This window comes from Prionailurus viverrinus, chromosome A3 (genome assembly GCF_022837055.1).
Source record: "Prionailurus viverrinus isolate Anna chromosome A3, UM_Priviv_1.0, whole genome shotgun sequence".
Lineage (NCBI taxonomy): Eukaryota > Metazoa > Chordata > Mammalia > Carnivora > Felidae > Prionailurus > Prionailurus viverrinus.
The window spans coordinates 113,918,410-113,931,709 of NC_062563.1; the positions used below are offsets into that span (position 1 = coordinate 113,918,410).

Below are 13,300 nucleotides of genomic sequence, written 5' to 3' on the forward strand. Positions count from 1 at the left end.
ACGGTGACAGAGATTATTCCTGGGTGGTGCCACTGTGGGGGATTTTCATTTTTGATATATTTTCGTATAAGCCAATTTTCTGAGAAGAATATGCATTGTTTTAAATAAAATCACATGCATTATTTTTTTTCAAAAAGAAAGCCAGTTAAAAAAAAAATGTTTATTTATTTATTTTGAGAGAGAGACAGAGAGTGTGAGCAGGGGAGGGGTAGAGAGAGAGGGGGAGAGAGAATCCCAAGCAGGCTTTGCACTCCTGATACAGAGCCCCACATGGGGCCTGATCCTATGAACCCAGAGATCACGACCTGAGCCAAAACTAAAGGCCGGACCAACTGAGCCACCAGGTGCCCCAGGAAGCCAATTGTTAGAGGTTGGAGTCATGGGGTCCTCGGCCTCGAGAAGGGGAATGGCAAAGTGGAAAAGATCCCGGGGTTAGGTTCCCGCACAGCCCTAGCTGTGGGACCCTAAGAAGAGCATTCAGAGTTTCTCCTTGGGCCTCGGCTTCCTGACAGGTAAATACAGGAGCTGGGCTAGAAAACCATGAAGGTGCTTCCTAGTTGTAGAAGCCTAGGCTCTACCTTGTGATGTGAGAATAAGCTCTCAAATACATTAGAGAAAAATGGATATTTAAGAAAACGCTGCAATAAACTGCATAAAGAACAACTCTTCTATAATGCAAATAATCACTCCAGTTTATGTTGTATAATTTCTGATCTCGTTTATTTGCTTTTCTTCAAGTGAGGAACACCTGCCTCGATTATAACATATATCTTTTTTGTGTTCTTTTCCTTATACCTTCTGTTTTAAAAATAAGCTCAGTTCCTACCCCAGAGTCTCCTCTGTGCACCAATCAAGACAGAGAGCAGCATTTTGTGGGTAAGGCTTGAAGGCTGCAGTTGCCAAGACCACATATTTACTGCTTCTTTTAGAGTGCCCGAGGACATAAAGTTTTTATGGAGCAATTATCACAGGCACTGAGAAAATAAAAGCATCAGGCTATATTTCATATCCATACCCTCTTACACGTGATGAGTGGCATGGACATTTTTTAGTTCTTTCTGTTGCAGGTGCTTTTAGGCAATGTACAACAATGTAAATCAGTGGCCAAAGGCCCAGGCAGTGAAAACCATTAGACCAGACCTAAAAAATATTAGGTGGGAGCCAAGAAGTAGTTTAGAAACAAAAACCCTAGGACATTAAAATTCAAAAGTACCATAAAGGGTACCTGGTACAATACCCTGCTGGGAAGGGGGTACCCTTAGACCAGTGGGTATCCCACTTGTTTTGGGACACATCTAGGGAAACACCCATAATTTCATGACCATTACCTATCCCTAGTTATTGGAAAATTCTGTGCACTGATCTGCAATCTGCCTTCCTGACATCACCCCTTAGCTCCTGTTCTGTCTTCAGTACGATACCACTGTGGATTGTGCTACTGCTCATTGGTGGGATCCCCTCCGACCTGGGGAAATTTAGCAGCTTAGTAAAATTCATCTTTCTTGCAAATTCATCTTTCCTTTCCAAATTACTTTTCAGGAAGGATGAGATCTGAGCTGTTGGTCTAGAATGTATATAGTTAAATTATTCTGAATCTTTGTTAAAAACCCTCACTTAAATTTGGTATAAAAAGTTTTGTTCTGTGTAACGGCAGATCCTTTGATTGGAGTAGGATACAAACTCTTCTAGATGGCCCCCATTTAACCAACTTGTTGCGTTAACCAATGTTCTCTTGCCCTCTGAAAGGCACCCAGGCCTGTGCCCACAGCAGGTGGAATGCTCACAGCCAGGAAGCTGCTCTTGGGCAGAAGCACACATTTCCTGCTCTCACATGCTGAGCTGTATGCTGACCAAGACTCATCTGTGATTATTCTCAAACATTCTGTGCCAGTGTATTAATTACTGTAATTACATAATTAAACAGTATATACACCAATAAAGTATGAATTGCGAGGAGTTGTTTATAGAACAAGTTAAAGACTAAAGTTGATTCAGTAAATGGAACGCTATCAAATTAGGTGTGGATAAGACAACTGTAAGGGTGCCTGGGTGGATCAGTCAGTTAAGCATCCGACTTCAGCTCAGGTCATGATCTTCCAGTTTGTGAGTTCGAGCCCTGCATCAGGCTCTGTGCTCACAGCTCAGAGCCCGGAGCCTGCTTCAGATTCTGTGTCTCCCTCTCTCTCTGCCCCTCCCCTGCTCATGCTCTGTCTCTGTCTCTGCCTCTCTCTCTCAAAAATAAACGTTAAAAAAAGACAACTACACAAAAATTGAGAAAAACGATAAAAATCTAGAGGAATTTTACACTCACGTACTTGGCAAAGGCCTTTAAATTCTTTCTCCCTCTAAAGTAGGTGGTGGAGATCATGCGTAATGTAGTTTATGCAAGACAAGCCATGCAGGACTCTTAAGAGTGGACTTGTACTCAAAACAAGTTCTCGGCCCTCCTTCAAAGACTAGCAAATGAATGTACATTGATACGCTTTAAGTGAAAATTTAAATATTTAGAAACTATATTATCTTTTCCAGGATTCCTAGCTTCAAATGCCTTTTCAAACGGCAGGTCAATTAAACAGCCCTGCTCAAGTCGGGCAGAGAAGTCTCCTCCTGCAGTTGACAGCTGGCCTGCCTCTCAGGACCCTGACAGAGAATTGCTCAGATGAAGATATCATCATAGACAATCTGAAGGCTGCATATAATCAGTTACAGTTCGCCAGGAACTCTGCAGATTGAGGTATGGTAGAGCTGCCAGAAACAAGATAAATTAGTCAGATTATACTGACATGGACCAATAAAAACAACTGGGTATGTATAATATTTAGCAGAAGCCAGAGAACTATGGGGAAAATATGTAAGAAACCATAAAAGAAAAGATTAGATACAAAGAGGAAGGAGAAACTATGTATCTATTGGCAGCTTTATGAAGCTGAGTATTCAAAACCAAGTTCTTTAAAAACGCAGGACAGTACTTAGTGAATTCTGACTGGAAGAACTTTCCAGAAAGAGTCAGTCAGTCGCTGAGAGCAAGGACTCTAAGGGAGGAAAAAAGGCAAAGCAAATATTAGGGACTTAATTAAAGAAAAGCTTAAAAACAAAAGATGAGGAACAAAGCTTACACACTGTACAGTTTTAAGCAGCAGTTAAAAAAATTTTTTTTCAAGTTTATTTATTTGAGATCTTGAAAGAGAGAGGGTGGAGAGAAAGGGAGTGAGAAAGAACCCCAAGAAAGCTCTACACCATCAGTGCAGAGCCTGATGGTGGGACTTGAACCCATAAACCGTGAAATCATGACCTGAGCCAAAATCACGAGTCAGGTGTTGAACCAACTACACCACACAGGCGTCCCTAAGAAGCCATTTATGATGAACTACTCCAGTTCACCAAATATGATTCAGATGGTCTCACGATCCTATTAAGGTACTATTAATCTCCAAAAAAAAGAAATGAACAAACTTTAGGATCCCAGACATTTACCTAAACTGAATCTACGTGAAGTGAATGAACCATTCCTTGATATTTACATAAACTGAATCTACGTGAAATGAATGAACCATTCCCTGATGTTGCTGAAACATTCCAGCAAAAAAATACCTATCTAGGAAAAAACATAGTTAAAAAGGTCCACCATTTCAGAAAAGATCATAAAAGGATGAGAAATAGATATCCCTTAAGTATTTGGATCATAGCTTACTATTTTAATACTTCATATAGTACTCTGCCATTAACAAATGCCTTTTACATATAGGATATATTTTTTTTAAATCATAAAATTCTGTGAGGTAAATAAAACCTTTCTATTTTACAAGTGAGAAAACCAAACCTCATAAATGTGGAATGATATGCCCAAGCTTACACAGCTGGAAAATCGCAGACCACCATGGTTATTCCAATTTGAGGTAGTATAAGAAATTTAGAAAATAAAAAAAAGGCTAAAATTTCCATTAATTCCAATAATTATCTATTTTATGTGTCCTCCTATTCCCTCCTGCCACAGACTGTAATCACTGGAACAGTCCATTTTGTGACTTAACATTGTACTATATGCATTTATCTGGACTATGTAACGTTCGTAGGAATCATTTAATGAGTGTACAATATGATGATATGTGAATTATTTCAGTCAAATACTATAATACTATAATATAGTACACTATACTCTACTATAATAATGATGCTATAATACTATAATCTTTCAGTCAAATACTATAAATTCACCATCATACCATGGGCGAGGCACTCCTCTATGGAACTAAAGACAAATAGGAAAAGGCAGTTACTTAACCAATCGCATTATGGGCCAGCCAGGTTTTTAACTGTGTGTTTGTTTTTGCTATTTTAGGAACAACTAAGATGAAAAGTGTTCTCTCTACAGCTCATGTGTCACAGAGGTGGTCACTAGAACGAGGAATAACCCCTCCCTCCAGCAATACATCACCTCTTCCCCCTCACAGACAGTGTTTTTGAATTACACATTGTATCGTCTTTTTGTGTAATTCTGTAATTCTGTACCCTTCCCCTCTATATCTAACAATTAAGAAGAATAGGTGTACGTGAAGATATTTTTAAATTGCATTTCATTTTACTTGCAAAGATGGTTATTTCATACAGAACAAGTGTGCCCTGTTGAGAAGTAGTGAGAGCACTCTTAGACACATGGATAAAAACAACCTAGATTGAGCAAGAAAGTCAAATGGCCAATGTTTCATTTTATTTGGCTCTCAAATGATCATTTGGTCTTTTGCTTTCGTTAAAATATAACCAGGCTATAGCTACATGGCACAAACTAAGAGAGTGATCTGGAAGTTGATTAATTTATCTGGAAAACCATCAGTTCTCCATTTCAATTTGTGCCCTGACGACACAGACTAAATCAAATTTTAAATGAATGCAAACACAGCCACTCTCTGGGCCAATTTCTGAAAAAACACCTTAAGTATTCCAAGTGGAAGTCTTTGTAGATCCTGAGAGGCCTATATGTTGCTTTTAATTTAGAGAAGTGTCAAGACACGTTTCTCCAAGGGCCAAGAAAGAAAGATTATGCAACCTAATGAGATGATGCCATATTAAACCCTGAGCTGATGGCTCTCTCTGAGTTTTAAGCAATTCCCAGTGAATGTTCTCATCATTTTGGATCCTTTACCCTACACATGGCGTCTCTGGGTTGGAAAGCACAAGAGAGGCCATCTAGCTCAGAGTTGTCACTGACCACATCCTAATTCACTGATAAGGCAGGCTCGGAAAAAGCATGGAAGCTTCCAGAGACAGCAGTGTGCCAGAACATTCGGTTATTTCTTACCTCACTCCCAGAGTGTTTGGCCCAAACCAGTGTAGGTACAAGTCCCCAGGAGGAGCCACTGTGACTTACCTCCCGAGGCCCGGGAGCGACACTCCCCGGTCATGGGGCTGTATTCCTGGTTTTCATCAGCACACACACAAAGGAAGGACCCTTCCACATTTTCACAGAAGGCTTCACCACATACCCCACTGAGCAGCTCGCATTCGTTCACATCTGGAAAAGGGAGCACAGATCAAGTCAGATGTGTGCTTCACCCCTGACAGCTCTCTGTTTTACCAGCTGCGCCAGGGCTCATGGTGGCCACTGGTCACAAATGGTCCCCAGGGAGCAATCAAACCCTTCTAGTATTCTGGGGAAGGGGCTCCTAAAGGCCAGGCTGCACCGTTTGGTTTGTGTAAAAGGACCGTGAAAACACAAAGCAACGTTTCCAAATTCCAATTCCTCTTTAAAGGAATCAAGCATTGCATGTACACTCTGACCATGTAACTTTCTCTTCCTCGACTTTTTGACATAATGAGGTCTTAAATGAAATGACAATGTACTCTCAGTTTTAAATTCAAGGAATATTAGCAAAACTGGCACTTCAGAAATAACATTTCGTACATTCATTAAAAAAATTGCTTTAAATCTACTCATATAACTAAAAATACAGTTCTCTAGCTGCCAAGATGTCCATAATTCTACAACCAGAATTCAGGTTGTGTATCCCTTTGGGGAATAAAGGAAAGACCCCTGTAAATATTCGCCAGCATACATTAATCATTCGCATAAAACAAAGTGTTCCAGTAACTTATCACTGACCGTGCCTCTAAAAATTCTGTGGGTGTTCCACAGTGTAATTTCTATTTTGCTAAGTGTTTTTCATCTGGACTTTATACTTAATTAAAACACAGTCCAGGAATCTACTAATGAGTACATTTTATTCGATATTATACAAACACATAGCCCTAAAAAAAGGCTAATCCTAATGTCTGACCTTGCCCAATACTACCTTTTACCTGGTATCTTTCAAAGAAATTTTATTAATGAATGTCCAATTCAACAAAGTACCTGACTTGACATCTGAAATGCTCATGTATTTTATGCATTAAACATGTACAAACATCAGCTTTCATGAGCGTGCTCTGAGATGGTTTATACAAAGTTAAATATTTGAGCAATTACCCAAATCATTCAGGGGAAAAGATCTTATTTTCACCTGCTATACCCAGTTAATTGGACAAAAAGTTTATGTATCTTGACTTATTTGGATAATTACCTCAGTTTTCCATTTCACTTTGTATATAAACAGATATAAACCTAATAAGCTGGGTTTTGCTTATGAAAAGGTATTATAACATGAAGGAAAGCAGAGAGTTGGCATATTTAATCAACCCAGACAGTCATAATTTAGACCAGAAAAATTGACTTTAGAAATGTGCCAGTTCATACTTATCAATTTGGTAAATGTCAAGTGGAACTTTCTACTTTCTAGCATGTATCATTTACACGACTATTGAGATCTCTCCCACCAGAATGAATTTACTCAATCCAAAAATATTTTCTAGTTTACGTCGCTGGGCCAGGCACTGGGGAAATGATGGCCTGACTCCTGTCCTCATGGAGCTTACAGTCAAGTCAGGGAAGTCAACCAGATCATCTCACAGGCCACAACAGATGGAGCAGTGGACCTTAAGTGAAGGGGTGGGTTAGGGAAAGGATATTGGAGCCAAGTTCCAAATGAAGGATGAGTGGGTAATAAGCAGAGCTGGTGGGGATTTGGGGGAAGTGAGGGTGCAGGAAGGATCCAAGAAGAGGAAACAGCATGGCCAAATTTTGGTCTCAGGGCTGATTCAACTCTTAAATTCTACAGAACACCCAGCATGAAGTACATATATTAGGTGCTCAGTTAATATTCTTGAGAGTGAATGAGCAAATGACACCTCTGAAGCCCAATAAAATGATAACAAATATTCCTTCTCTAACGGTGGTGTTTTGTAGGCTGAAATGACATGTCAAGATGGGTTTGGTGCACTCATCTGACTGGTTAGAAGTGAACATTAATCGGGGGCTCAGGAGCAGCGTGATGTCAGTGGCCCGACACCTAATATACCTCATCATGCAACAGTTAAAATTTACTGCACACACACAATAGGCCAAACATTAGTCCCGGGCAGGGGAGACAGACAAGGCTCTCAACCACAGGATCTTGAGGCCTTGGGGAAGGTGGCTGAGGCAGGACACACAAACAGACAATTCCCCCTAAAGTGTGTAAGTACTATGATTGCACCTGCTGAAAGTATGCTGGAAGCAGAAGGAGGGGTCAGAGCTGAGCTTGAGAGAGATGATGGAGCAGGGACAGTGTCTGGGAGAAGAGTGAAAGTATCTTCAGGAGTAAGTGGGATGAGCCCAGGCAAGCAAGGGGAGGTCGGGAGGCTCTTCCCTTCCCGGCAAAAGGAGCAAACAACAGTCCAGTGACTTCACAGTTGCATGGTCAACCACAAGAGGTTTTAAAAGGTGCAGAAGGAGGCGGAGATGCTGAGAAGTGGGAGCCAGATCACAGGACCTGTTTAGTCAAAATATTTACACAACTTTTATTGCCTGTATTTTAGCGCAAAGGAGATTAAAGTCGGAGTTGGAACTAGCAATTATGACAGTGCTGGTTTAAAAGCCGTGACTACTCAAGTGAGCGATTTCATCACTAAACCTCCAAATCGACTTTGCTTTCCCCGTTTCATCTGCACAGGAAATGAATTAATGCTTTTAATTGCAGATGTTCAAACTAAGAAGTTGCTAACTCCTCCTCAGACGTTATCTGCTGTGAAAATGAACAGAGTAAGGGTAAAGAAAAATTCTGTGATGTTCTGAATTTAACCTATCTTCTTTCTCATTTAATGGTTCTAATTGCAAATGTTTCCCAATGAACGCTATTTAAGGAACTCAGAGCTGGGGCGGCTGGGTGGCTCACTCAGTTAAGTGTCTGACTTTGGCTCAGGCCATGATCTTACGGTTCGTGGGTTTGAGCTCTGTGTCGGGCTCTGTGCTGGCAGCTCGCAGCCTGGAGCCTGTTTCAGATTCTGTGTCTCCTCTCTCTGTCCCTCCCCTGCTCATGCTCTGTCTCACTGTCTCTCAAAAATAAATAAATCTAAAAAAAATTTTTTTTTAATTTAAAAAATCAGAGGTGATCAGAAAATGAAATACGAAATATGTTGTCTATCTGAGCATGGGCTGGACCCTGTTCTAGGACATCTGATGATATTCAAGATTCCTTCCAGCTCCATCAATCCCAGACAGACCAAAGAAATATAGTTGCACAATCCGAAGCATCATTTTACGGGTGTCATTCCTGGAAAATGAAACTCTTGCCAACACTTTTCCTTAAATACACCGCCTAAGGAGGTACATCTTGAAGACAGACAAGCTACACCACACACCAGACTATTTCCTGTGCAGGAGGGACTCTTCCAGAAGGGCTCCGAACCCGCAGCTGAGTTTCAACAGATGTTCTTTCTTAATATATGTGAAATTCCAAGCCCTACTTCTCTAGTTCTTAATGTCCTGAACAATTTCAGAAGCCATCCTTCTGCGCATCCCCAAAATTGTGTGACAAAATCAAATGATGATGAATTCTGCCCAAATTACCTTGTTTATTACAACCTCTCCTGGTGTTGATTACATTTAAGTGGGGGAGAGGGGATGTGAAACACGTTGGGGAAAGAAATCTAAACACTCACCCACACACCCTTGCCCATCCTGTGGGGCCTGAAAGCCCTGATAACAGAGGCAGCGGAAGGAGCCAGCCGTATTGTCACAAAACCCGTGACTGTCACAAACAGTGTTGTTTACACATTCATCAATATCTGCAAAAAAGACATCTGACATCAGACACAAAGCACAGACTGACAAACACCAGATATTAATGGATAGACAGAGGTGCTCAGCACACCCCGGTTAGCATGAGATGATCACGTTTACACAGAATGAACTTTTAAAACATTTTACATATCAATAAAATGTTTTGATGAAAATGTCTTCATAGACAAATGTTGGGCTCTGTGAGAAAACATTTACTTTGCCTCAGGAAATGTTTTCAAACGGAAATGACTGCTGTAATTGCCATGGTCATATTTTCTACATGTTTTCTACCCTTTATTTCCAAGGACAGTATACTCCCCTACAAGGGAAATACGTGAAAGTGTGGTCCCCTTTTTGGATCGTGGCCCATGCTCACAGTTCTATCTGAGGAGGTGGGGCCGACAGAAGCCCTGACCTGCCTGGCTGTTTCTCACTCAACCCTACAGATGACCTTGGTCAAGTCTCAACAGCATTCCCAGGAAGGGAGGAGAGAAGGAGTGGGAGGAGGGGGAGGAATACAGAGAATCTGATGAGTTCAGCAGCATAACCAGCCAGTCTTGACTTATTCACAAGAGAATATCTGCTGTCACCAAGTTAGAGTCACTTAAGGTCCTAAGCATCAATCTGCTCCAACTAACTAGCAGTGGCCGACTTGTAAATTCACTGTGTTCTTTATAAACATGATGGTAGTGGTCCTGATCCTTTTTTCCCCAATAAAAATGTCCTCATAAAAGTGATGTCTCAATTATAACCTTATAAACAGACTTTGAGATACACTTTTTTATCGTTACAGTGACTAATTTACTTCTCCCTTTTGTTCTCATCCCCCTTCTCCTTGTTACGGCCACACTCCACATTTCCATCTGTTGGGTTCTGTCCTTTCTGCCTCTGGATTACATGGTCCCCAAATATAGGCTTTTGGAGAAACAATTAAGAGAATGCAATTACTGCATCCAAATACATGGGAAGATGGCAAATGGTTAAAAAAAATGATACGCAGCCCTTGACAGAATTTAGTTTGGAGAGGTTAAAAACACTGAACTTTCCTCTTCTTCACTTTTCTTTAAAGTTTTAATTTAAGTAATCTCTGCACCCAACATGGGGCTTGAATTCACGACCCTGAGATCAAGAGTTGAGCAATTTTTCCAATGAGCCAGCCAGGCACCCCTGCTCTTTCTAAATTTGTTAACTCTGAGTCAAGAAATGTTCTAGAAGAAAGAGATGAATGCAATAATTATTTGGTGGCGGTCTCACCTCCTTCCCTCATTTTCTAACATAATCAAGAGTAAGTTCAGAGACTGTATCACTTTTGAATTGTAAAAAATAAGTGACTACCCACTTTTCTTAATTTTCTCTACACAAACAAAACTGTCCCCTTCTCCTTTCAAGGCCAAAGCTCTTTCTCCCCTCCTTACCAGTCTCTCCTCCCTCTAGTCCTACCTGAAGCATCCTAAGTTACTTCTACCCTCACTGACTTCAAAACTGTTAAAATTTCAGGGGCGCCTGGGTGGCTCAGTTGGTTGAGCGTCTGACTTCGGCTCAGGTCATGATCTCACAGCTTGTGGGTTCAAGCCCCGTATCAGGCTCTGTGCTGACAGCTCAGAGCTCTGGAGCCTGCTTCGGATTCTGTCTTCGTCTCTCTCTGCCCCTCCCCCGCTATGCTCGTTCTCTCTCTCTCTCTCTCAAAAATAAACATTAAAAAAATGTTAAAATTAAAGAAAAACATATTAAAAGCTCTTAGAAAAGCATTAACTTATTGATGATGTCACCTACTGTGCTTTTCCATTCATTCTATTGCTGCAAAATGTCTCAAAAGAACTATCTACATGCACTGCCTTTGCTCCTCACCTATCTCATCAGTAAAAACAAGTGGTAACCATACTACTACCAGTGATATTGGTATAGTCCTAAAATTACTGTGAGGACTCAACAAAATAACATGTATAAAGTGCTTATAACATTGCCTGGCATGTGACGGGAAGCATAAAATATAGGCCAACCATTATTATCATTATTATTTCTCTTCCTCTTCCTTCATGACCTACAAACTCACTTTCTCCCTCTTTATTCAAAAAAGCTCCTCTGAGAAAGGCCACCAAAGGCTGACCTGTCAGTAAAGTTGATGGTCATTTTCCAGTCGGTCATCACCATCATCCTTGACCTCCAAGGCTGGCCAGCTGCCACCTTCAACTCTCTCTTTCATATCCCACAGTGAAATATTATTCTTGTTTGACTTTTAAAATTATTTAATGTTTATTTTTGAGAGAGAGACAGAGAATGCATGGGAGAGGTGCAGAAAGAGAGGGAGACACAGAAGCCGAAGCAGGCTCCAGGCTCTGAGCTGTCAGCACAGAGTCTGACACAGAGCTCGAACTCATGAACTGCGAGATCATGATCTGAACGAAGTTGGATGCTTAACTGACTGAGCAACCTGGATGCTCCAATTCTTGTTTGACTTTTAACTGCTTTGGCTGGACTTTGCCCTTTTGCAGCCTGAAGGTGGGTCTGCCAGGGCTTGGGCCTCCCTAGGACCTGCTGCTTCCTCAGTGTTGCTTTGTTCCACCCTTTCCAGACAATCTGGACTTCAATTACCATCGTCCCTGGAAGGAATTCCAAAGCTTCATCTCTAGCCAGAAGATCTTTCCTATTCTTAATCATTCCCATTTCATCTTCTGGTATAATCTCAAACTCATCAAGCCTAAAACCAAATTCACTGTATTCCTCCTAAGCCACACTTCCTGAGCTTACTGACAAATCTCTCTGATGTCTATCCTTGTTTTTTTACCTCCATCTCTTACTTCAACTTAAACCAAAAACTCAATGACGTTATTTCACATCTAAAAAAATGAATCTCTCCTGCAACATCTAATACAAAGATGATATGCAGTAAGTCTGTTCTGATGGCTTTCCAATGTCAGCATAAGGCTACAATTTATTTACTGATCACAACAGTAAGAGTAACTACACAGTATCATCAAATTACTTAACACAGATCACTGTTAATTTTAGACTTACAGAAATGTTATTTGCCTAAGACATTATTTGCTGAGCCACAGAACTTAAGGGCTGGAAAGAAACTCAGAAATCCTTCACGTTACCAATTATATACTGGTGATTCCCCAGTCTTTCTCAAAGGTTGACCTCTGTCCTTTGAAAACCATTTATTTGATACTACGGGGCATTTTCATGATAAATGAACTTATTATCACCCTTCTCCTCATCGTCAGTTCTCCTACATTCTCTTTATCAGAGACTCCAACCAGTCACCCCAGCCAGAAATCTTAGGGGCATGCCTCCCTCTCTCCTCAGCCCTGTCCCTCCCCTATCATACCCTCTTATCTATCCTCCCCATACTTCTTATCCCCAGCTTTGCCCTCCCTCTCATCCATTCTCCACAACTGCAAACCTGTCAGTGAGACTCCCTTGCTCAGAATAGTCAGTTATCTCTTCTTAGCTAGAGGACACCAACCACTCTCTATGACTGAGTACAGAGGACCCTTCCTCCTTGGGCTCCTGGCTAAATATCTGGCCAGAGTTCTTAGCCCAACACTTCCTTCCCAATTTATGCTCCAGCCCTCTCAGCATACCAGAGTTTCTTGAAACCCCGTGGTCTTTCATTTCTCAGTGACATGGGACCCACCCCCATGCCCTGCCTCTACTAGAAAGTCTCCCCATTATCCGCTTTGGTCAGAAACTCCTCCAGGCTGATCAGGAATCACCCCAAGGGACACCTCCCACACAGTAGACTCCATGGTCCCTCCTCTCTGCTCCCAGAGCATTTCGTGCAATTGCTGCACCGATCAGGGCCACTTTTTGGGGTGGAGAACCTTCGACAGGCTCTCACCAACAACCTAGTGCTCTACTTCAATGAGACTGTAGATAGTAAAGAGGGAGGAAAGAAAACCAGTGCCTAAAAATCTGGTGGCTTTTCAGTCCAGATTCTTGAAGTAAAATCTCTTGCTTTCCTTTTTACTAATCCTGTGCAGTTACAGGAGATGATGACTTCGTGTTAATGACCACCAGCTCAGGAACTGAATAAGTGACCTTAAGGTGAACAAGTCCTGAGATGGTTGTGAATTACTGGGCGCCTTGCAGTCTCAGACTTAATGTACCAGTGATTAACACACAGAAAGTTTAGATGAGCAATATTTTGGATTTGAATGAATAGGA

The 13,300-nt window shown here is 41.3% G+C and overlaps 1 protein-coding gene across 8 annotated transcripts in view; it reads right to left on the reverse strand.

Annotated features, from left to right (window-relative positions):
• LTBP1 (latent transforming growth factor beta binding protein 1) overlaps window positions 1–13,300 on the reverse strand; it is a 410,698-nt gene that overhangs the window by 40,426 nt on the left and 356,972 nt on the right. For 4 of the 8 annotated variants that reach the window (XM_047852622.1, XM_047852625.1, XM_047852623.1 and 1 more), the window contains 2 exons: window positions 9,010–9,135; window positions 5,366–5,509 (listed from right to left, as the gene is read on the reverse strand). The exons of 1 other annotated variant lie outside the window; for it this stretch is intronic. In XM_047852622.1, the coding sequence (XP_047708578.1) occupies window positions 5,366–5,509; window positions 9,010–9,135 (270 nt within the window). The remainder of the gene's footprint in view (window positions 1–5,365; window positions 5,510–9,009; window positions 9,136–13,300) is intronic. 3 more of the 8 variants (XM_047852624.1, XM_047852628.1, XM_047852627.1) reach the window with 1 other exon arrangement.